The sequence below is a fragment of the Mustelus asterias genome, chromosome 13 (assembly GCF_964213995.1).
Source record: "Mustelus asterias chromosome 13, sMusAst1.hap1.1, whole genome shotgun sequence".
NCBI lineage: Eukaryota > Metazoa > Chordata > Chondrichthyes > Carcharhiniformes > Triakidae > Mustelus > Mustelus asterias.
In genome coordinates, this window is record NC_135813.1 from 56710418 (window position 1) to 56735976 (window position 25559).

General features: G+C 48.4%; 1 protein-coding gene across 7 annotated transcripts in view; it reads right to left on the reverse strand.

Moving 5' to 3' along the window:
• pisd (phosphatidylserine decarboxylase) overlaps positions 1-25559 on the reverse strand; it is a 146293-nt gene that overhangs the window by 45534 nt on the left and 75200 nt on the right. For 3 of the 7 annotated variants that reach the window (XM_078226830.1, XM_078226829.1, XM_078226831.1), the window contains one exon: positions 1071-1266. The exons of 2 other annotated variants lie outside the window; for them this stretch is intronic. In XM_078226830.1, coding sequence (XP_078082956.1) covers positions 1071-1132 — 62 coding nt within the window. In that variant the 5' untranslated portion in view covers positions 1133-1266. Of the gene's footprint in view, positions 1-897; positions 1267-25559 lie in introns of all 7 variants that reach the window. 2 more of the 7 variants (XM_078226827.1, XM_078226826.1) reach the window with 1 other exon arrangement.

Here is a 25559-nt window from a genome sequence, read left to right on the forward strand (position 1 = left end):
AACTCCAACAGGCACCCTCTCCCTCCCAGCAAACTCCAGCAGGCACCCTCACTCTCCCAGCCAACTCCAGCAGGCACCCTCACCCTCCCAGCCAATTCCAGCAGGCACCCTCACCTTCCCAGCCAACTCCAGCAGGCACCCTCTTCCTCCCAGCCAACTCCAGCAGGCACCCTCACCCTCCCAGCCAACTCCAGCAGGCACCCACACCATCCCAGCCAACTCCAGCAGGCACCCTCACCCTCCCAACAAACTCCAGCAGGCACCCTCTCCCTCCCAGCAAACTCCAGCAGGCACCCTCACCCTCCCAGCCAACTCCAGCAGGCACCCTCACCCTCCCAGCCAACTCCAGCAGGCACCCTCACCCTCCCAGCCAACTCCAGCAGGCACCCTTTCCCTCCCAGCAAACTCCAGCAGGCACCCTCACCCTCCCAGCCAACTCCAGCAGGCACCCTCACCCTCCCAGCCAACTCCAGCAGGCACCCTCACCCTCCCAGCAAACTCCAGCGGGCACCCTCACCCTCCCAGCAAACTCCAGCAGGCACCCTCACCCTCCCAGCAAACTCCAGCAGGCACCCTCACCCTCCCAGCAAACTCCAGCAGCTATCCTTTTCCTCCCAGCAAACTCCAGCAGGCACCCTCACCCTCCCAGCTAACTCCAGCAGCTAACCCCTCTCTCCCAGCTAATTCCAGCAGCTATCCTCTTCCACCCAGCTAACTTCAGCAGCTACCTTCTCCATCCCAGCTAATTCCAGCAGTTACTCCTCTCCCCAGAACCTATGCAGGCTGCGAGCTGCTCCATTGCAGCATGTAACGGTGAAGACTGGGTCAGGCCGGGGCTGTAGGTTCTGCAGGTCCCATTACACACAGAGAGATATAAAGAGATATCCTGCACAATACCTGAAGCGCGCTCGCCTGCTAGAGCCAGCAGCATGAGACAGCACCGAGCCGTCGGCTTCTTGCAGTTCTGCCTGGCTTGCATCGGTGCACCGGGATCTCCGGACATGAATTTTAACTCTGTGCAGGTTGTAACATGTAGCGGTAGTATTATGCAAAGACTGACGACATCTCACCATTTCCCTCCGTGCAGCGCTGCGGGCTGCTGCTGCTGCTGCTGCGGGTTTGATTGACACATTGACCCGCGGATCAGCGCCTGGATTTCCCGGGAGGGCGGGGCCACACCACACCGGCACTGACGTCTGTCGCGCGCTGCCCCACCACCGTCACTTCCGCCTGTCACCGGCGCGAGCAGCAGCTGGGAGACAGCACCTAGAGACAGAGAGAGGCCCATCACTGCACCGCACCCACAGCCCGGGGCCCGGTCCCTGCACCGCACCCACAGCCCGGTCACGTCACCGCACTGCACCCGCGGCCTCGTCACGTCACCGCACCCGCGGCCCCGTCGCGTCATCCGCGGCCCCGTTACGTCACATCACGTCACCCGCGGCCCCGTTACGTCACATCACGTCACCCGCGGCCCCGTCACGTCACCCGCGGCCCGGTCATCGCACCGCACCCACAGCCCGGTCACCGCACCGCACCCAGTACCGCGCAAAACCCGGTCACCGCACCCACAGCCCGGTCACCGCACCGCGCCCACAGCCCGGTCACCGCACCGCGCCCACAGCCCGGTCACCGCACCGCGCGCACAGCCCGGTCACCGCACCGCACCCACAGCCCGGTCACCGCACCGCACCCACAGCCCGGTCACCGCACCGCACCCACAGCCCGGTCACCGCACCGCACCCAGTACCGCGCACAGCCCGGTCACCGCACCACACCCAGTACCGCGCACAGCCCGGTCACCGCACCGCACCCACAGCCCGGTCACCGCACCGCACCCACAGCCCGGTCACCGCACCCACAGCCCGGTCACCGCACCGCACCCACAGCCCGGTCAGCGCACCGCACCCACAGCCCGGTCAGCGCACCGCACCCACAGCCCGGTCAGCGCACCGCACCCACAGCCCGGTCACCGCACCGCACCCACAGCCCGGTCACCGCACCGCACCCACAGCCCGGTCACCGCACCGCACCCACAGCCCGGTCACCGCACCGCACCCACAGCCCGGTCACCGCACCGCACCCACAGCCCGGTCACCGCACCGCACCCACAGCCCGGTCACCGCACCGCACCCACAGCCCGGTCACCGCACCGCACCCACAGCCCGGTCACCGCACCGCACCCACAGCCCGGTCACCGCACCGCACCCACAGCCCGGTCACCGCACCCACAGCCCGGTCACCGCACCCACAGCCCGGTCACCGCACCGCACCCACAGCCCGGTCACCGCACCCACAGCCCGGTCACCGCACCGCACCCAGTACCGCACACAGCCCGGTCACCGCACCGCACCCAGAGCCCGATCACCGCACCCACAGCTCGGTCACCGCACCGCACCCACAGCCCGGTCACCGCACCGCACCCACAGCCCGGTCACCGCACCGCACCCACAGCCCGGTCACCGCACCACACCCAGTATCACACACAGCCCGGTCACCGCACCGCACCCAGTACCGCACACAGCCCGGTCACTGCACCACACCCAGTATCACACACAGCCCGGTCACCGCACCACACCCAGCCCGGTCACCGCACCGCACCCAGTACCGCACACAGCCCGGTCACCGCACCCAGTACCGCACACAGCCCGGTCACCGCACCACACCCAGTATCGCACACAGCCCGGTCACCGCACCGCACCCAGTACCGCACACAGCCCGGTCACCGCACCCAGTACCACACATAGCCCGGTCACCGCACCGCACCCAGTACCGCACACAGCCCGGTCACCGCACCGCACCCAGTACCGCACACAGCCCGGTCACCGCACCGCACCCAGTACCGCACACAGCCCGGTCACCGCACCCAGTACCGCACACAGCCCGGTCACCGCACCGCACCCAGTACCGCACACAGCCCGGTCACCGCACCGCACCCAGCCCGGTCACCACACCCAGTACCGCACACAGCCCGGTCACCGCACCTAGTACCGCACACAGACCGGTCACTGCACCGCACCCAGCACCGCGCGCACAGCCGGTCACTGCACTGCACCCAGCCCAGTCACTGCACCGCGACCGGGGCCTGCACCACGCCCAGCCTGTCAGGGTACTCAGCATCTCACCGGCTTCTTCACCTCAACTACCCCCCTGAGGGAACAAGTTACACATCCCTCAGGCTTTCACAAGAGGCGAATTGGATGGCCATTCAGCCCATCCAATTCTCTGCTGACCCTCTGTAGGCCAATCCAATCAGCCTGTCACAAAGAAGGCCATTCAGCTCATCCAAAACTATGCTGACTCTCTAGATCAATCCATTCAGTCCCATTCTCCCCCCTGCCCGTGTTTATTGTCGTCAAATGCCCATCCAACTTCTCTCATTCCCTGACCTCATTGGCAGCGAGTTCCAGCGTTAACACACACTGCATAAAATCCTTCTACAACATCTTCCCCGCATCTCTTGTCCAAAACCGTAACTCCTCCTGCTCCTCCTCTCCAGAGTCCTTGTACAATCAGTACAATCAGCTAATGGGAACAGCTTCTCTTTGACTGTTCTAAACTTGTTCGAACTTTTACACATCTGTCAAATCTTTCAAATCTCCTTTGCTCTTAAAGAACCTGGATTCCCCAATCTAACCTTGTAGCTAAAATCTCTCGATCCCTGGAACCATTCTGGTAAATCTCCTCTGCAGAACCCTCAAGTTTTTACTATGGTGACCAAAGCAGGACACAATATTCTGGTTACTGCAGGTAAAGAAGCTTATCAGGAATTCCTTGTTGGATTTATTAAATGTATACCCACTTCATAAGCAGAAATATTTTCTCTCCTATCCCCATCTCAGCCCTCCATAATTTGAGAGGGAGCTCAAATCAGGTGACCCCTCAACTTTCTTTTCCAGAGAAAAGCACCCCAGCATGTTCAAACTTTCTTGACATTTATAGTCTCAGTCCTGGTATCGTTCATTGAAATCATTTTTGCACTTTCTCCAGTGCTTCTACATCCAATGTACCTCCAAGTCTCAGGGGGAATATCAGGGTAAATGAGGGTTACGGGAACAGGGCCTGGGTGAGATTGTGGTTGGTACAGACTCGATGGGCCGAATGGCCTCCTTCTGTACTGTAGAAATTCAATGATTCAGCTATAGAACAGTATTGTCTCTCTAACTCCCAGGTTATTATTGCTGAATGTTGTATGAATTAACGTTGACTTTTGACTCCCCCAAATTATGAGCAAGAAAACAAAATGATCACAGCCTGCTGCAAACACAAGATTCTTTCACCCATGTAAAAAATAGCACTCCTGAGGGGAAGATGGGCAAATGGACAGGTATTTTGATACATGTACAGTACAAGGAATGTGACAAAAGGCTAACTGATTGGTACTCCTCAGAGACCCAGGCTGAGTGACTCTCACGGATGTTTGCATGACCTCCATACTTCAAGCTAAGATCAGTTATACCCCAAAAGAGGGCATCAGAGTTCTGGGACTGAACTTTCCCACCCTCGGGTGGTGGGTGTGGAAAATAGTACGGAACTGCAGTGGGACGGCTCCCCGACTTGTTTGGCCTGTTGGTAGCAGAGCATGGGGAGACTGCTAACTCAATGAACTCCCTGTCACAGGGATTGGGCGAGGGTCATCAGATTTGAAAGTTCTGTGCTCCACTGACTGGGCCACAGCATGGAAAGCCCCTATGTTGCGGCCCCAATGATTCTCCCAGAAAGCTTCCTGCTCCATTCTCTAGGGTCTGCCACCATTTCACACTCTGAATGATTACATTATTTTAACTCCTGTGGGCTTGGGTGGCACAGTGGTTAGCACTCCTGCCTCACAGCACCAGAGACCTGGGTTCGATTCCCAGCTTGGGTCACTGTCTGTGCAAAGTCTAGCACGTTCTCCCCGTGTCTGCATGAGTTTCCTCTGGGTGCTCCGATTTCCTCTGAAAGACGTGCTGGTTAGGTGCATTGACCTGAACAGGCGCCAACCTGTGGCGACCAGGGGAATTTCACAATAACTTCATTGCAGTGTTAATGTAAGCCTTACTTGTGACTAATAAATAAACTTTACTTTAACTTTACCCCCCGTTTTGAAGTTTCTATCCGTATCAGCAGCACCCATCTCAGTAACACTGCTCAGTCTTCAAAGGTGCCAGTCCTGTAATTGGGCAAGCAGCATTAGGTTCCTGTCCGCTATCCTTAATAGGACAGCGAACACAGAGGGACAGCCAATTAGGAGGTCATAGACTGGAAAATAGTTCCTCTGGTCTGGCTCCTCGCAATTGTGGCCTCAGGAAGCCTGGCATTTGGTCAAGATGTTGGGGTGCCCTGAAGCCCACAGGAAAATCCGTCCTGGGTTTCAGCAGATGGCCTGCTTTACTGTGATGAACAGTGGAGCTCAAAGAAGATTCTCTCCTCCTCAAAGCCCAGGGAACCAGGGCTAATTGCAATGCCCCCATCTCCACTCACTCAAGAATGACTGACAGACTGAGCACACGCTAGGGTTTGAATCTTCCCAGTACTTGTGTATCACATCAACTTTGCTGCTGGATTATGTACTGCCTGGGGCAGGTCTAAACTCAGATCCTCTTTCTGAGGCACTGAACCTTGCTGCCACCTGCTGTATCCTGGGATCTTGCCCAATCTTCACACGTGGACAGCGGTAGGCTATTCTGCTGTGGCGACATCACAGCCAGGCCCAAATCATTTCTCATCCAAGATGTAGGCAAACAATTCAGCAAGGAAGATGACCACCAAGAAAGAAACTTGTAACCTTCAGACCATCCCAATGAATTACAATTAATATTTTCTAATATCAAACATTGACTAAACCTTTTTGTTTAGAAAATGTACTTAATGGGCTGTAGAGTGCTTTGGGAAATCCTGAGTTTGTGAAAGATGCTGTAGGAATTATTAAAGTGCGTTGTGTAGACAATAGTGGTGACCATTTGCACACAGCAGGACTCCACAGCCAGAAATAAGAATCTTTTTTAGTGATTTTGGTTAAGAGATAAATACTGGCCAGGACACAGGTGAGAACTCCCTCCCCTTCTTTGAATTATGTCCATGGGATCTTTCATATGCACCGAAGAGGATGGCCAGTACAGCACATCGTCAACACTGCACCGAATCACAAGTGTTAGACTAGATTATGGGTCCAAGCCTCTGGATTGGGGTTTGAACCCATCACCTTCTGACTCCTATGCAACAGTGATACTGAATTAGTCACAGCTAACACTTCCAAGCACAAGAACCCTTGCTGGATATTCCCTTCCCTAAAACAAGGGAGCGAAAGTTAATGTCTCAATATCATCCTGATTAGCTGCTAGATCAGTTTGTATATATCGACACAGACATCAAGTTTCAATGAAGTGCAGCGCTCCGAAAGCTAGTGGCTTGTGTTACCAAATAAACCTGTTGGACTTTAACCTGGTGTTGTGAGACTTCTTACTGTGATCAGTTTAAGGCCAGGGATGAAAGCTGGAATTATTAAATGGCTCTCAAGATGGTGTATTTACTCACTCACTGACAGTGGAAGCAAATATATTCTTGAATTAACTTTTTAAAAATAGTAAAGATTAATTTATATAAGCATTCTTCAAGGGTTAAACAGATCAGCAGTCAGGACCAGAAATTTCAAAACCCTGGATGCTTTTCTCTTTTTTTGGGGCAGCACAGTGATACAGTGGTTAGCACTGCTGCCTCAAAGTGCCAGGGTCCCAGATTCAATTCTGGCCTCTGGTGACTGTGTGGAGTTTGCACATTCTCCCTGTGTCTGCATGGATTTCCTCTAGGTGCTCCGGTTTCCTCCCACAGAGCAAAGATGTGCGGGTTAGGTTGATTGGACATGCTAAATTGACCCTAGTGTCAGGGGGATTAACAGGGTAAATGCGTGGGGTTGCGGGAATAAGACCTGGGTTGGACTGTGGTCGGTACAGACTCGATGGGCTGAATGGCTTCCTGTACTGTAGGGATTCTATTCTATTCTGTGATCCTGGAATCAAATCCAAGGGCTTTGTTTCACGAGTGCTTTAATATGCACTAAGCAATTCGTTCTTCCTTGCATAGATCCCAAGAATGCCTCCAGGTTATTTCAGTAGATTCTGAGCAACTATAAAAGTGTTTATTAGTCTGTGAACAATGCACACCATTCTAATAAGTGAGTCCTGACAAAAGAACTTCAGACCACAGGTTTCAGATGAGAGATGGCAAATCCCTTTGGTCCTAAGGTCAAAGATTTCTCACCACCTGTCATCACATTTCATAGGGCCCTATAATCAAACCAAAGTTTATTTGCATGAATTATTTTTTAAAAACTAGAAGTTTATTTCTGCTACAGTGTATTTACAGAACATGTTTAACTTAAAGAATGGTCTTTATGCTTTTGTGGATGGAAACTAAAGCTAAAAAAAGCGAGTTATTTGGGAATGGTTTCAGTTCCATGAATGCGTGTGCCCACTTTTTAAGCGTCTTTGATGTAATAAAAAAATCGCAAGGTGCTTCACAGGAGCAGTTTCAAACAAAATTGGGAGAGGTAGGGAGGGCGAGGATGAGGAAGAACAAGATAGAGGGATTTATAAAGCATAGAAAGATAAGACATTGAATTATGCCTGCAAAATTTGAACTTTTTTTTCTATAAGCTGAGGGGTAATTATTGTATAAAGTTTATTTATTAATGTCACAAGTAAGCTTACATTAACACTGCAATGAAGTTACTGTGAAAATCCCCTAGTTGCCACACTCCAGCGCCTGTTCGGTTACACTGGGGGAGAATTTAGCATGGCCAATGTACCTAACCAGCACATCTTTGGACTATGGGAGGAAACCGGAGCATCCGGAGGAAACCCATGCAGATACAGGGAGAACATGCAGACTCCGCACAGACAATGACTCAAGCCGGGAATCAAGCCCGGGTCCCTGGCGCTGTGAGACAGCAGTGCTAACCACTGTGCTGCCCCATAGTGAAAGGAAATTCCTCCCTGTTGTAATTCATATTCCTGCTGTGTGGCTTGTGATTTTTTTTAAACCAAACGTTACAAGTATTTATTGGTGAGAAACAGAGCATGCTGCTATTTTAGCTGCACATGAACCTCCTCCCATCCTACCTCACGTCTCCATATCCTGCTAATCCTTTCTCCTTCATGTGCCTATCCAGCTCACCCTGGAATGCATCGATACCATTCACCTCAACTACTCTGTGAAATCTTGAGTTCCAAGTTCTAGCCACTCTATAGGTAAAGAAATTTCTCCAGAACTCTCCTGTTGGATTTATTGATCTCTCTCATATTTATAACCCCAATTCTGGTCTTGATCGCAAGTAGAAACATCTTCATCTCTACTCCTTCAAAATCCTTTACAATCTTAAAGGTGTCCATCAGGTCACCCCTCAGTTTCCTCTTTCCTAGAGAAAAATGACCCATTCTGTTCAGTCTTTTCTGTTGGTATAACCTCTCAGTAATGGTATCATTCTGGTAAACCTTCTCCAATGCCTCAATGTTCATTTTATAATAGAAAGACTAGAATTGTTTTCAGGACTCCCAAGTGTGGTCGAACCCAAATTCTATACAAGTTTATCATGTCTATTTTCAATGCTATTCCTCCATAAATTAATCTCCAATGTGTTTTTATGGTATTAAGCTGCGGATCTACTTTCAGTGATATAGGTATCCCTACATCTTTCTGTTTCACCACCCCATTTAAACATTTATTTTCCAGAGTATTTGGCCTTATATATTCTTCCCATTAAAATGTATATCTATAGTAAAGTTCATCTATCAATTTTACAAGTTTAGTAATGTCTTTCTGTATTTTAATCGCACTCCTCCTCAATATTGACAGCAACCTCTCCAATCTGGCAGCATCCACAAATGTTTTTAAACTCTAAAACCCCTGATAATTTATCAACTGTACGCTGCATGCCCCCCTGCCCCCACCCCAGAACATAACCCTGACATCATTCTCTAAACTCCATCCTCTCCACTAACTGGGCCTTCATTCTATAATAGCCATCTATTACAACACAAGAATCCAGTTTTATTTATTCTTTCATGGGATGTGGGTATTAGTGGCTCGGTCAGCATTAATTGCTTATCCCTAATTGCCCTCAGTGTGGTGGTGGGGAGCAGCCTTTGTGAAGTCCATGTGGTGTAGATTCCGCACAGTGCTGCTAGGGAGAGTGTTCCAAGATTTTGATCCAGTCACAGTGAAGGAATGGTAATATATTTCCAAAACAGGATGGCGTGTTTCTTTGGAGGGGAACTCGAAGGTGGTGGGGTGTTCCCATGTGTCCGTTGCCCTTGTTCTTCGAGGCGATTGTGGTTGTAGGTTTGGAAGGTGCAGTTGAAGGAGCCTTGGTGAGTCGCTGCAGTGCACCTTGTAGATGGTACACACTGCTGCCAGTGTGTGTGATGGAAGGGAATGTTTAAAGTGGTGGATGGGGGGGGCATGGCCAATGGAGCAGGCTATTTTGTCCTGGATGGTGTTGGGCTTCTTGAGTGTTGTTGGAGCTGCACTCATCCAGACAAGTGGAGGATATTCCATCACACTCCTGACTTGTGCCTTGAAGATGGTGGACAGGCTTTGGGGATTCAGGAGATGAATTACTCACTGTCGCATTCTGAGCCTCTGACCTGCTCTTGCAGCCACAATATTTATATATTTGATCCAGTTCATTTTCTGGACAATAGCAATCCCCTAGGATATTGATAGTGGGAGATGCAGTGACGCTAATGCCATATGAGTGGCAACTGTTACTTGCCAATCAAGCCCAAGTCTGAATGTTGTCTGGGACTTGTTGCGGTTAGGCATGGATTGCTGAGTCATCACGAATAGTACTGAGAATTGTGCAATCATCAGCAGACCCCCCACTTCTGACCTTATAGTGGAGGGTAGGTCATTGTTGAAGCAGCTGAAGATAGTTGGGTCTAGGACACTAGCCCTGAGGGACTCCTGCAGTGATGGCCTGGAGCTGAGATGATTGACCTCCCAAAAATCTCAAAGTCTTCCTCTATGCTAGGTACGACTGCATCCCGTGGAGAGGTTTCCCCAATTCCCATTGGCTGCAGGTTTGCTAATGCATCTTGATGCCACACTCAGTCAAATACTCTCTTGATGTCGAGGGCAGTCACTCTCACCTATTATGCTTGCGGCTCTTTTTAAGATAAGAGCATTGTATTTTTTTTAAGTAATTGATTAAACTTTGGTGGCCGATCACTAATACAGAAAAAGTTAATTTTTAGCCAAAGAGTCTGCTACCTTGAAGCACAATTTACTCGCAATGAGCTCACTTCTATCTGAACAATCACAGAAGGGAGAAAACTTTCATTATGAGTTTTCTCAGCACAGGTGGGCTCAGGCCAGTGTGACTCATTGACCAGTTAACTTCACATGATTGCAGACAACATTGACTTCTCGAGCCAGGTGCCCAAATTATAAAGTTAAACTTTATTTTATTAGTCACAAGTAAGGCTTACATTAACACTGCAATGAAGTTACTGTGAAATTCCCCTAGTCGCCACAGTCCGGCATCGGTTTGGGTCAATGCACCTAACCAGCAAGTCTTTCAGAATGGGGGAGAAAACTGGGGCACCCGGAGGAAACCCATGCAGACACAGGGAGAACGTGCAGACTTTGCACAGACAGTGACCCAAGCCAGGAATCGAACCCAGGTCCCTGGCGCTGTGAGGCAGCAGTGCTAAGCACTGTGCTACTGTGCCACCCTTAACCACAACATTAAAAAATTGCTTGAACATCTTGCCTCTGAACACAAGCTGCAATTAGAGGAATCCCAGAATTGAGAGAGCTTTATGCTGTATCTAATCCATGCTGCAGGAGTCCTGGGTGTGTTATACTATTAGCGTTGGGGAAGTTTTACTCTCTATCTGATCTTTTTTTTTAAAAATGATCCTGCGAATGATGTGGCATTGTAGACAGAGTCCCTGAACCTAACCTGTGCTGTACGTGAATTAAAACAAAATAATGGTGGAGATACTCAGCAGGTCAGGGGACATCTGTGAAGAGAAACAGAGAGCATTTCAGGTCGAGATGACCAGTGAACACATTCTGCTGAAAGGTCGTCTTGACATGAAATGTTAACTCTGTAGATGATGTCTGAACTGCTGAGTATTTCCAGTATTTTGTGTATTTATTTCTAACTTAGTGACAGTACTTTGCTTTTGTACTATCGTGCTACATATACACATGCCCTGGCCGTTTTTGATGGATCACTGTAGAGAAAACCTTATTCTGTGTCTAACTCATACTGTACCGGTTTTTTGAATGTTTGACATGACAGTGTAGAGGGACTGTGGGGATTCAGATGAACAATTTTAATGCACAGGAAAACTTGAGAACAGGAGAAGGAGAGAGGGATGTTCAGTAAATAATTGGCAGCAGAGGTTGCCTAAAAAGGTTGTTTTTAAAGATTATTTAGCGTTGGGAAACGCCATCCGAGAAACAGAAGTTGCTGCTCAGAGAGCTCAGTGCATTCTTCTGTTTTATATAACAGGAGATGGTAAACAGCTAATTCTGTACTAAGGCCGCATTTGGCACCTTTGAGGAAGTTACTGCAGTTATTCAACATGTGTTCTTGTGGTCGGTGACTAATGCAGGCAGGAACATCCAAATGGAAATATCTGCTCCCTTAAACAGAACTGTCTGAAATTCAGGCATGGCGTGATCGTTTACAGAGCAATTTCCCCCATGGCTCAATTGCTGCTGCAAGCACATCTGAACTGCGCAGCTCGGTACGACTCTGGCTTTAATTCACACCTTCAGCCCCAGCTAGGGGGGATGGGAGGGATTCAGCTATCAGCCTCAGTACCCGGGCTTAATTAAAAAATGAAACCAGTTCACTGTCACTACTAGAGTATTGGAGGAGAGACACACAGGCTTGCATTCATATAGCACCTTTCATAACCACAGATCATCCCAAAGTGCGTTACAGCCAGTGAGTACTTTTGGAATCTAGCAACAAAGGGGGCGGGCACGGTGACACAATGGTTAGTGCTGCTGCCTCACAGCACCAGAGACCCTGGTTCAATTCCTGGCTTGGATCACTGTGCGCGGAGTCTGCATGTTCTCCCCATTTCCGCATGGGTTTCCTCTGGGTGCTTCAGTTTCCTCCCACAGTCTAAAGGACATGCATGGTTAGGTGAATTGGCCATTCTAAATTCTCCCTCAGTGCACCGGAACAGGCGCCTGAGTGTAATGACTAGGTGATGGCAGGACGAGGCCCTATGGACCTCAATAGGCCCAAGAGTGACCAGGTACTTCCTCCATCCCTCCCATAAAATTTCACACAGCTCGGGGATGGGTGGGGAGGTTGCAGGAAGAGCATCCAGAGGATTTTACAATGTTAATAACAGGATTTTCCATTGTGGACGGCACGATGGTTAGCATTGCTGCCTCACAACGCCAGAGACCCGGGTTCAAATCCCGGCTTGGTCACTGAGCGAAGTCTGCACATTCTCCCCGTGTCTGCGTGGGTTTCCTCCGCGTACTCCAGTTTCCTCCCACAGTCCAAAAGATGTGCTGGTTAGGTGCATTGGCCATGCTAAATTCTCCCTCAGTGTAACTTGATTCAAGTTTTTTGAGGAAGTGACGAAGATGATTGATGAGGGTAGGGCAGTGGATGTTTGTCTACATGAACTTCAATAAGACTTTTGACAAAGTCCCTCATAGCAGACTGGTGCAGAAAGTGAAGTCGTATGGGATCAGAGGTGAGCTGGCAAGATGGATACAGAACTGGCTCGGTCATAGAAGACAGAGGGTAGCAATGGAAGGGTGCATTTCTGATTGGAGGGCCGTGACAAGTGGCATTCCTCAGGGATCAGTGCTGGGACCTTTGCTGTTTGTAATATATATAAATGATTTGGAGGAAGATGTAACTGGTTTGATTAGTAAGTTTGCACAAAGGTTAGTGGATTTGCGGAGAGCGACGAGGACTATCAGAGGATACAGCAGGATATAGATCGGTTGGAGACTTGGGCGGAGAGATGGCAGGTGGAGTTTAATCCAGATAAATGAGAGGTAATGCATTTTGGAAGATCTCATACAGATAGGAAATATACAGTAAGTGGCAGAACCCTTAAGAATATTGATAGGCAGAGGGGATCTGGGTGTACAGGTACACAGGTCACTGAAAGTGGCAACGCAGGTGGAGAAGGTAGTCAAGAAGGCATACGGCATGCTTGCCTTCATCGGCCGGGGTATTGAGTTTAAAAATTGGCAAATCAAGTGCAGCTTTATAGAACCTTAGTTAGGTCGCACTTGGAATATAGTGTTCAATTCTGATCGCCACATTACCAGAAGGATGTGGAGGCTTTGGAGAGGGTACAGAAAAGATTTACCAGGATGTTGTCTGGTATGGAGGGCATTAGCTATGAGGAGAGGTTGGAGAAACTTGGTTTGTTCTCACTGGAATGATGGAAGTTGAGGGGCGACCTGATAGAAGTCTACAAGATTATGAGGGGCATGGACAGAGTGGGTAGTCAGAAGCTTTTTCCCAGGGTGGAAGAGTCAATTACTAGGGGGCATAAGTTTAAGGTGCGAGGGGCAAGGTTTAAAGGAGATGAATGAGGCAAGTTTTTTTTACACAGAGGGTGGTGTGGGTGCCTGGAACTCACTGCAGGGGAAGGTAGCAGAAGCAGATACGATAATTACTTTTAAGGGGCTTTTGGACAAATACATGAATAGGATGGGAATAGAGGGATACACTCCCCGGAAGGGTAGGGGGTTTTAGTTAAGTTGGGCAGCATGGTTGGTACAGGCTTGGAGGGCCGAAGGGCCTGTTCCTGTGCTGTAATTTGTTTTGTTCTCTGTACCTGAACAGGCGCCGGAGTATGGCGACTAGAGGATTTTCACACGAACTTCATTGCAGTGTTAATGTAAGCCTACTTGTCACACTAATAAATAAACTTTAAACTTTACACCATTAGTAACGGTGGAAATGAAGCAGCCAATTTACTCACAGCAAGCTTCCATAAACTGCAATGATGGGGAAGGGGGAGAGTCGGCAGTTTCTGGGGAGATGGGGAGGGGAGAGAGTCGGCAGTTTGTGGGGAGGGGAGAGAGTCGACAGATTCTGGGGAGTTGGGGAGGGGGGGGGGGGGAGAGTCGGCAGTTTCTGGGGAGTTGGGGAGCGGGGAGAGTCGGCAGTTTCTGGGGAGTTGGGGAGCGGGGAGAGTCGACAGTTTCTGGGGAGTTGGGATGGGGAGAGAGTCGGCAGTTTCCGGGGAGATGGGGAGGGGGGAGAGTCGGCAGTTTCTGGGGCGGTGGGGAGGGAAGAGAGTCGGCAGTTTATGGGGAGGGGGGAGAGTCGGCAGATTCTGGGGAGATGGGGAGGGGGGAGAGTCGGCAGATTCTGGGGAGATGGGGAGGGGGGAGAGTCGGCAGATTCTGGGGAGATGGGGAGGGGGGAGAGTTGGCAGTTTCCGGGGAGATGGGGAGGGGAGAGAGTCGGCAGTTTCTGGGGAGATTGAGAAGGAGAGAATTGTCAAGTTTAGGAAGGGAGCTTAGGAATTACAGGTACAGCATAGGGAACATTGCAGTTGTGGTTACAATGATAGAACTTGCCATCTTAAAGGAGAGATTGAGAAGTTAATGAAAGCAATTCAGAGGCAGGCTTTCAGCAAGTAGTGCTAGCATTGATTGGCAATTAGATAACCTTTCCGGGACCCTTCAGTTTCATTCAGCAAAAATCACCAGACGTTGCATGACAGCAGCCAAATGACAAATACCAGTCACCCTTGGTCCACTTTGGTAATAAATATCCCTCCGATATACAGATCTCCCCACAACAGAACAGCTCAGATTGGGAACTCTCCAGGGGAAGGGTGGAATTTGACCACAGCAACAGCCAGCTATATTTCCAGTAAAATACTTTCTTCTATCTTCAGCAGTATGTTGTCCATCTCTGCTGCTACCTCTCACCTTTTGCCACTTAGACTCATTGAGGCTTTGTTTACAAAGGAGACTCTAAGCCATCATCTTTGGCTCTCGCCACAAGGTCTGTACTTCCACCACAAATTCACACTCCTCAGTTATCCTCTCAGAATGCCCCAGACTGTCCGCAATGATGGTGATCTGTTTAACCCCCAAGCTAAGCTTTCAACACTATATTTGTTATCATGAAGACCACCCAGTTTAACAGTGCCTATGATTTTGCCTCAACACATCTGGCAAAATTCACATTCTTCCAAATAGGCACAACACGTAATTACAAGGTTAAAGGGGTATCAGTCTTTGTCACAAGAGAGGAATGATCGTCCAGCTGTACAGAGCTTTGCTTAGACCCCATCTTGTGTAGTGCGATCAGAGCACTGCACCACAGGAAGGAGAGATATTGGGCTTGGAATGGGTACACCAGAATGATGCCAGGGCTGAAAGAAATCAAGCTATGGGGCCATTTAGTTTGTACTATATTCCCACTGAGGAGTGATCTAATCAGGAGGTTTTAAACAATAAAAGGATAACATGCATGAAGCATATTTTCCTTTGGTGGGGAAGCAGAGCCATGGGGCAGAATCTTCAAATTAAAGTGAGGCCGTTTAGGAGCAAAATCAGGTTTTTTTTTCCACACGAGGGTTTGTGAAAATCTGGAATACTTTCTCCCAAATACCATTGTTGTTGGTTCAATTGAAAATAGCAAAACAGATCAATAAATTCTGATCAAATATGTCAAGGGATATGGATTAAAGGTGGATAGAGAGAGTTGAGCTGCCAAACAACCACAATCTCAGTTAATGGCACAAGCAGCGTGAGGGGTTAATGAGCCCACTCCTGTTCTTAGGTTCTAGACAGTATGCTGTTGGTGCCTTGCCCTCCCTCCATTTTCTATCCTTCAGAAATCTCAGCTCCTCCTAAACCTTGCTGCTGTATCCTGCCTGATACCAGACCCTCCTCGCCTATCACTGCTGTGCTCCCCAACGATATCCCCACCAATGCCCACAAATTTACAATTCTTATCCTCGTGTCTAAACCCTTCCATGATCTCGCCCTTTCTTATCTTTAATATCCTTCCATCCTCACACTCCCCTCAACCCCTGGTTAGCACTGCTGCCTCACAGTGCGTGGGACCTGGGTTCAATTCTGGCCTTGGGTCACTGTCTGCGTAGGTTTCCTCTGGGTGCTCTGGTTTCCTCCCATAGTCCAAAGATGTGTGGGTTAGGTTGATTGGCCATGCTAAATTGCCTCTTAGTGTTAGGGGGATTATGAGGGGTTATGAGAATAAGGCCTGGGTGGGGTTGTGTTCGGTGTAGACTTGATGGGCCAAATGACCTCCTGCTCTGTAGGGATTCTATTCTATGAACTCTCCGTTCCACTCATTCCAGCCTCCTGTGCATTCCCCCAACCTTCACTCCACCATCGTTCAGTATTCAGATGCCAAGGTCCCCCAGATCTCTGAAATTCTCTTCCTCTAATTAATCTATTTCTTGATTCTTTTTGAGGCCCTCATTTAACTCTTCAACCAAAATTTTTATTCACCTTTCCTTTGTTTTAGCATGCCCAAGATTTCGGAAACATCCGAGCTGGTCCTTTCTTGCTTCAAGGACATTATCAAAATGCAATTTGTTGTTTTAGGTCTGTCTGGACTAACACATTCAATACTAATGCCCACTCAAAGTTTTCCACATTTTCTTTGCACAAGCTCTCACCACTGGATCCCCATGTCCTTGCAAATCAACTTAAAGATCATTATCCTTGCTTTTAAGTGGCTCTGGCTGGCAATCCTAGCTCAACAATTCCCATTACCTCAATTCGTCATTTAGCCATTTGTGTACCTTCAAACACCTTCAGAAATCTCTTTGCTTTGACTCCTCCTTCACCTTTCATAAGTTTAATTAAGAATTGCTTTCTCAGCTCACCCCATTAACTCATTCTACACTTTTTTGTTTATTTATTAGTGTCACAAGTAGGCTTACATTCACACTGCAATTAAGTCGCCACGCTCCGGCACCTGTTCGGGTACACTGAGGAAGAATTTAACATGGCCAGTGCACCTAACCAGCCTGTCTTTCAGACTGTGGGAGGAAACCAGAGCATCCGGAGGAAACCTATGCAGACACGGGGAGAACGTGCAAACTCCACACAGACAGTGAGCTAAGGCCGGGAATTGAACCCAGGTCCCTGGCGCTGTGAGGCAGCAGGGCTAACCATTGTGACGCCATGCCGACACATTCGGGATTCCCTGTCATTTGCCCAATCTGAAAGGGGCTCTGCAAAGTGTCCTTGGCACCAGGAGTTTCCTCCATGTTTATCCTTGGTATAAATAAACAGTAAGAAGTCTCACAACACCAGGTTGTGAGACTTCTTACTGTGTTCACCCCAGTCCAACGCCGGCATCTCTACATCATAAATAAACAGCCCAGATTGTGTTTTCGTTGCAGGTTTCTTGGGTTCTTCATTCTCAGGTTCAAAACAAAGACTTTTAAAACAAAAATTGGATTTACTACATAAACATTTTCCACTATTCGTCACTCAGTATTTTAAAGTTCTAAACATAAACTATTTTGTTTCAATGCAAAGTTAAAAATGAAAGTATCTAAAATAAGCGAGATCTGGAGCAGTTTAAAATATTCTGAAAACATTGCAGGGTTATACCAAGAATAACCATGCAGTGAAAGATACCAAGGAAATTTGGCAAGTCAGCTACGACTCTCGACAACTTTTACAGATGCACCATAGAAAGCATTCTTTCTGGTTGTATCACAGCTTGGTATGGCTCCTGCTCTGTCCAAGGCCGCAAGAAATTACAAAGGGTCATGAACGAAGCCCAGTCCATCACTCAAACCAGCTTCCCACCCATTGACACTGCCTATACTTCCTGCTGCCTCGGCAAAGCAGCCAACATAATCACAGACCCCACGCATCCTGGACAAACTCTCTTCCACCTTCTTCCGTCCAGAAAAAGATACAAAAGTCTGAGGACACGTACCAACCGACTCAAGAACAGCTTCTTCCCTGCTGCCACCAGACTTTTGAATGGACCTACCTTGCATTAAGTTGATCTTTCTCTACACCCTAGCTATGACTGTAACACTACATTCTGCACTCTCCTTTCCTTCTCTATGAACGGTATGCTTTGACTGTATAGCGCGCAAGAAACAATACTTTTCACTGTATGCTAATACATGTGACAATAATAAATCAAACCAAATCACTCTAAATGTACACTCTTTTTTGGTTTTCTGTTGGAATACGTGATGCCAAATTGGGGCTATCGAGCAAAGAGAGTGATACATGGGATTGGCAAAACATCTCCATGAAACAACAGAATCATGGTGAAAGTATGAGCAGATTCATGTTTGGGAGCGGGAGCGATCGGAAGCTTGAATTCAAAGCATCATCATTTTATCCTTTTGTCATGCTAGCTTCCAAAATGACCAGTGGTAGCATTGCCTCCCCCTCATGGCAGACAATGGATTTGAACCACATCGGATGCCCAAACACTCGGAATTCAGTGACTGGAGCTGGTTTGGAGGGTCCCGATCAGCACAGTACATGGGAGCAACCAACTGAGACACAAGGACGGCACGATGGCACAGCAGTTAGCACTGCTGCCTCACAGCGACAGGGACCCAGGTTTGATTTCCAGCTTGTGTCAGTCTGTGGGAGTCTGCACGTTCTCCGTGTTTGCGTGGATTTCCTCTGGGTGCTCTGGTTTCCTCCCACAGTCCAAACATAAGCAGGTTAGGTGTATTGGCCATGCTAAATTCTCCCTCAGTGTACCCAACAGGCGCTAGAGTGTGGCGACTTGGGATTTTCACAATAACTTCATTGCAGTATTAATGTCAGCCTACTTGTGACACTAATAAATAAACTTAAGTGAGTAGTTGATGTACCTTGGCACTTTTTCTTGTAGCCTGCAAGCCTGCAGAAGCACTGTCTCCTGTTCTACTGAGTCAGGCGATGCTGGGAGCAGTGAACATTATTCTTGACTGGAATCCAGTGTGGCTATATACATATAGAACAGGGCAACGCCCCAAGTAACTGGTGTCCAGACATTGTCACGAGAGCGTGACACTAACAGACCTGAAATCATTCTATGCTGTCTGCAGGAAGCGGAATGGTATTTCCTCCCAATATTGTGACAAAAGTTGCAGTTTATACATTCCTGAAATTATCGCCCAGCTTCTGACTTGACACATTTGGAACAAACTTTCACAGTGTACTCCAAATGCTTTATTTGGACAAATATACCAGCTCACTCAAGTTTCAGGGAATAGTAATCACAGGGGTTTCTGTTGTTCAGCTAGAAAGTCAGCATCAGTCATTCCTACCTATAATGGAACTGTGCTGAGTTTAATTTTCAGGCTGGACAGACTTAGCTGATCTCAAGACAGGGCTCGGGTTGCAGTTTCTGTCAGCATCTCTGATCTATCAACGGGAAAACCAGTCTGGTTTTCCATAAGTGTGATTGTGTGGTGAGGAGAGGTCAGGCTCCAGCATGATGCCCTCCAGAATCTAATAGCCTTGCTGGGAAGTGATGTGCGGGAGCTCTCAGACTACATTGGCATTTTGTGCCCAGTTAGCTGATTTCAACTAGGCATTGAAGGGGACCCAGCAAATGGTATCAGTATCCCGTGGATAGACACTGGAGGGATGGGAGGATTGAGGAAGAGCAGCAGGGTTCCCATTCCTTTGTGGACAGAAGCAGGTTCAGATGTGACAACCTTTATGGTTGAAACAACTTTCAGCATTCGCCATCTGGGCTAACACGAAGAGATTCGCCACTTACAACAAATAAAACCATAAGTCCATAAGAAATTGGAACTGCAGTAGGCCATTCAGCCCTTCGAGCCTGTTCTGACATTTAATTTATCAAGGTGGCTCAGTGATTAGCACTGCTGCCTCACAACGCCAAGGACTCGGGTTCGGTTCCTGGCTTGGGTCACTGTCTGTGTGGAGTCTGCACGTTCTCTTTTTGTCTGTGTGGGTTTCCTCCGGGTGCTCTGGTTTCCTCCCATAGTCCGAAAGACGTGCTGGTTAGGTGCATTGGCCATGCTAAATTCTCCCTCAGTGTACCCAAACAGTACCTGAACCCTCCAGAGTGTGGCGACTAGGGGATTTTCACAGTAATTTCATTGTAGTGTTAATGCAAGCCTACTTGTGACACTAATAAATAAACTTTAAACTAATTAGATCTGGCTGATCTAACACTCACTAAGTCCACTTTCCTGTCTTCTCTCTGTAACCCTTCATTCCCCTACTAACTAAAAACCTATCAATCTCAGCCTTGAAAATGTTCAAGGACTCGACCTCCACAGCTTCCTGGGGCAACGAATTCCAAAGATTCACCACTCAGAAGAAATTCTTCCTTAAACGAGCACCTCCTTCATCTGCAACAATTTCCTCTGATCCTACACTCTCCCACGAGTGGAAACATCCTACCAACACTTACCCTGTGTAATCCCCTAAGAAACTTAAATGTTTCAATCATATCACCTCTCATTCTTCTGAACTCCAAGGAATACAGGCCCAACTTGTTTAATTTTTCCTCCTAGGGCAGTCCCTCCATACCCAGGATCACCCTAGTTAACCTCCTCTGTACTGCCTCCAATGATATTATTTCTTCCTTAAAGAAGGATGTCCTCACTAATATCTTGTACAGTTGCAGCCCCCTAGAAATAAAAAATAAATGAATAAGACGGAGGAGCTGGGGGCACAGGTAGACAAGTAGAAGTATGATGTTATAGCAATTGCTGAAACATGGATTGAAGGAGGGTGGGAATGGGAGCTCAACAATCCTAGTTAGGGAGTTTTCAGAGGAGAATAGAAAAGGCGGGGGTCACATTATTGGTTAGACAAACAAGCACAGCTTTGAGGAAGGATAGATATGCTAGAAGGAGCATCAAATGAGACCATTTGATGATATTATTTCAAAAGAAAAAAGGGGCAATCACACTGCTGAGACTATCGAACTCCCCCTCCATCCCCTCTTCCCACTGAGCAAAATAGCAGGCAACTTGCTGAAAAGTGCAGAGACAAAAGGGCAGTAATAGTAGATTTCCACAACACTAATATCGCTGCAGCAGCAGCTACTCATTTCATAGAATTTTAATGGTGCCAGAGAACCATAACGAGCCGCCAGCACCCAGCCACCCGCACCCAGCCCCCAGCCGCCCGCACCCAGCCCCCTGCGAACCGCACCCAGCCGCCAGCACCCAGCCGCCCGCACCCAGCCCCCTGCGAACCGCACCCATCTGCCTGCACCCAGCCCCCTGCGAACCGCACCCAGCCGCCCGCACCCAGCCGCCAGCACCCAGCCCCCTGCGAACCGCACCCAGCCGCCCGCACCCAGCCCCCTGCGAACCGCACCCAGCCCCGTGAACCGCACCCAGCCGCCAGCACCCAGCCCCCTGCGAACCGCACCCAGCCCCCTGCGAACCGCACCCAGCCCCCTGCGAACCGCACCCAGCCGCCCGCACCCAGCCCCCTGCGAACCGCACCCAGCCGCCCGCACCCAGCTGCCAGCACCCAGCCCCCTGCGAACCGCACCCAGCCCCCTGCGAACCGCACCCAGCCCCCTGTGAACCGCACCCAGCCGCCAGCATCCAGCCCCCTGCGAACCGCACCCAGCCCCCTGCGAACCGCACCCAGCCCCCTGCACCCAGCCCCCTGCGAACCGCACCCAGCCGCCCGCACCCAGCCCCCTGCGAACCGCACCCAGCCGCCCGCACCCAGCCCCCTGCGAACCGCACCCAGCCGCCCGCACCCAGCCGCCAGCAGCCAGCGAACCGCACCCAGCCCCCTGCGAACCGCACCCAGCTGCCCGCACCCAGCCGCCTGCACCAACATAGTCAGAGAAAGAAGAGAATGCTAATCTGTCAAGATCAGCAAGATTTATCTTGGGATACAAAACCATGAACCATCTCTATATAAAGGAATTCTCTAATCTGAGAACGAGCAAGCCAAAAATGTATATTTTTTAATGGAGTAGTCGAATTTCGTACACAATTTTTTTTTATTCATTCAAGGAATGTGGGCATCGCTGGCTTGGCCAGCATTAATTGCCCTCGAGAAAGTGGTGATGAGTTGCCTTCTTGAACTACTGCAGTCCATTTGGTGTAGGTATACCCACTGTGCTATTAGGGAGGGAGTTCCAGCATTATAGTCCATGGAGAGTGAAGGAACAGTGATATATTTCCAGGACAGGATTGTGTGTGGTTTGGAGGAGGTGTTTCCATGTGTCTGTTGCCCTTGTTCTTTAAGGTGATAGAGGTCATGGGTTTGGAAAATGTTGTTTTGCTGCCTCACAGTGTCAGGGACCTGGCTTCAATTCTGGCCTCGGGTCACTGTCTGTGTGTGGAGTTTGCACATTCTCCCTGTGTCTGCGTGGGTTTCCTCCGGGTGCTCCGGTTTCCTCCCACACTTGAATACATAGGTGGTTGATGGTTGGCTTTATTATAAAAGGAGGTTATGTTAAACTTGCATGAAACAATTTGGCCTCAACTGTAGTACTGCATCCAGTTTGAAGTTCCACACTTTGGGAAAGTTGTGAAGGCATCGATCTGAGAGCGTGCAGAAAAGAATCAAGGAAATGGTTCCAGGACTGAGGAAATTTAGTTATGTGGAAAGGGGCTGCTTTCCTTGCAGACGGTCGAGAAGAGAATTGATAGAGGTATTCAAAATTCTGGACACAGTAGATAGGGAACAATTATTTCCTTGCTCTTGATGAAGATTCATCCAGACTCGAAACATTGGCTCAGTTCTCTCTCCACAGATGTTGTCAGACCTGCTGAGATTTTCCAGCATGTTCAATTTTTGTTTCAGATCCCAGCATCTGCAGTAATTTGCTTTCATCTTAAAAGAAAATCTGTTCCCATTGGCAGAAGGATCAAGAACAAGTGGACACAAATTGCAAAAGAAACGACGGAGACAGGAGGAGAAACGTTTTTATACAGCAAAGTTTTTCGGTGTGGAATGTACTGCCAGGGAATGTGGTGGAGGCAGGTTCAATGGAGGCATTGAGGAGAGAATTGGATTATTATCTGAAAAGGAAGAATGTGCAGGGCTTCTGTGGAGAGCTGGCACAACAGACTCAATGGCCGCAATAGAAAGCACATGACCTTTTAACAAGTGGCAAGTGTCTTCTGTGCCACAGCCTTTGTTTAATGGGCATGGCACTTGTTCCACAGGGGTAAGTTTAAGGCAGTAATTTGAGTCAATCATATTCAGTGAACCTTTTCAGGCAAAGGAGTAAGTTCAAGCAATCACTCGAACATCCAGATTAGATTAAAACTGTAAAATTGTTCCCTAGTATCCATCAGAACACTTTCCCAGAAATGATCTCCAATTGATTAATGGAAACCTCACTCCCCCATATTACAAAAATGTTAACCCTTGTCATTAAACATATTCTTACTTTATAATATCTACTGACATTTTTATAAAAGTGCAAGTATAATTCAAGGTACTTGTGGCCAAATGAAAGGCTGTGGATTCAAGCCCAAATCTAGTACTTGAGTTTAAAATCTCGACCAATACTTTAGTATAGTACTGAGGTGACAGAGTGCTGCACTGTCTGAAATGCTGACTTTTGAATGAGAGATTAAATCCAAGGCCCCATCTGCCTGTTCAGGTGATGTAGACGATAACGTGGCAATATCTGTAAAAGAGCCAGCAGCTCTCCTGGTGTCTTGGCCAACATTCCTCCCTCAGACATCATAGGTAATCTGGTTAAAAACAGAAAGTGCGGGAAATACTCAGGAGTCTAGCAACAACTGCTGGAGAGAGTTAACCTTTCAAGTCGTGATCTTTCATCGGAACCTGAAACATTTACTCTGCACCTCTCTCCACAGATGCTGCCAGATTTGAGCTTTTTCAGCACTATTTGTTTTTATTTCAGATTTCCAGCATTTTACTTTCAGATCATTTGACTATCTATTGCATTGATGTTTGTGAGACCTTGCCATGTACAGACTGCCTGCTGTGCTTACTCAAATAACAATGGCTGCACTTCCAAAACCACGCACTTGCTCATGCAGAATCACAACTACCATCAAATTAGCCGATGGCCTGGGACTCAAAGGTGATTTAACCAAATTACCTTCCGTGCCTTGGCCACTTCCCTACCTTCTCCTAGTCCAGCCGACCAAACTTCCTCTGTGGTTCCCTGTTGCCCCAGCCCTGAACTTGCAATTGCCTCCAGTTTCTCTATTTCTCTCTGAGCTCAGGTTGTCCAGGAGATTCACTTCCTGCTCCCTGGATACTACTCCCACTAAACCGAGCACCCTGCTTTTAATATTAACAACCCCCTTTCTGCAGGTTCTCTCTCCTTCAAATCTGCTGTCATCGCCCGTCTCCCAAAATAAAAAAAACGAAATCAATCCTTGACCACCCCACCGCCACTTTCCTGGCAGGTTATATCTACAATCTCCCTTTCCCCTCCAAAATTCTTAAACAAGCATCACTTCTGGTGAAGCATTAGGTTATTGCTTGTCTGTTTTTCATCTGCTACAACAAACATCTAGCAGGACACAGACAGGTTGGCAGAATGGAGCAAGTGGCAGACCAAATTTAATGTTGAGAAGTGCGAAGTGATTCATTTTGATAGGAAGAATGCAGTGTGTGTGATTAATAAAGCATACAGTAGCCTAGGCTATATCAATAAGGGCATAGATTATAGAAGCAAGGAAGTTATGTTAAACCGGTATAAAACACAGCCTCAACTGGAGAATTGCATTCAATTCTGGGCACCGCACGTTTGGAAGGTTGTGAAGGCATTAGTAAGAGTGCAAAATAGTTTCACAAAAATGGTTCCAGGGATGAGGAACTTCAGTTATGTGGATAGATTAGAGAAGTTGGGACTGCTCTCCTTGGAGATGAAAAGGTTGAGAGGAGATTTGATCACGGTTATTCAAACCCATGAGGGGATTGGACAGAGTACAAACTGCTCCCATTGGTGGAAGGGATTGAGAACCAGAGGGCACAGATTTAAGATGATTGGCAAAAGCAGCAACAGAAACAGGAATGAAACTTTTCCACACAGCGAGTGTTAAGATTTGGAATGCACTGCACAAATGTCTGGTGGAGGCAGATTCAATCAAGGCTTTGAAGAGGGAAGTGTAGAAAGAAAAGTAAGAATGTGTACTGCTACAGGGAGAAGATGGGGGAGTAGCACTAGGTGAACTACTCCTTCAGAGAACCATCAGCCATGGGCTGAATGGTTCAGCACAGAAGTTGGCCATTCTATGATTCAAAGATTGGATATTGGTGAGTAGTTCACTTTCAGGAAGAGTCCTTCATGAAATTATTCACCCCCCCAAAAAAAAAGTGGAATGGAGAGTGTCAATCATTCCCAATACATCACCGAAGAAACTCAGACTACATTGATTTTCCTCTCACTCTGTGGGAAGCTTTGCTACTTATCAACTCACCTTGTGGAGGAAAGTGGTACAAAGCCATGCCCTACGTTGGGGGTTCAAATGCACCATACTACTCTACCACACTCTTATCCAATAAACCTTACAATAGGTAATAGGCATCTGTTTCTATGCTGGACCCTTGCTGAGTTGTCTTCCTCCTTAATCATCTGTTTCCTTTGCATGTCAACTTTAACTTCC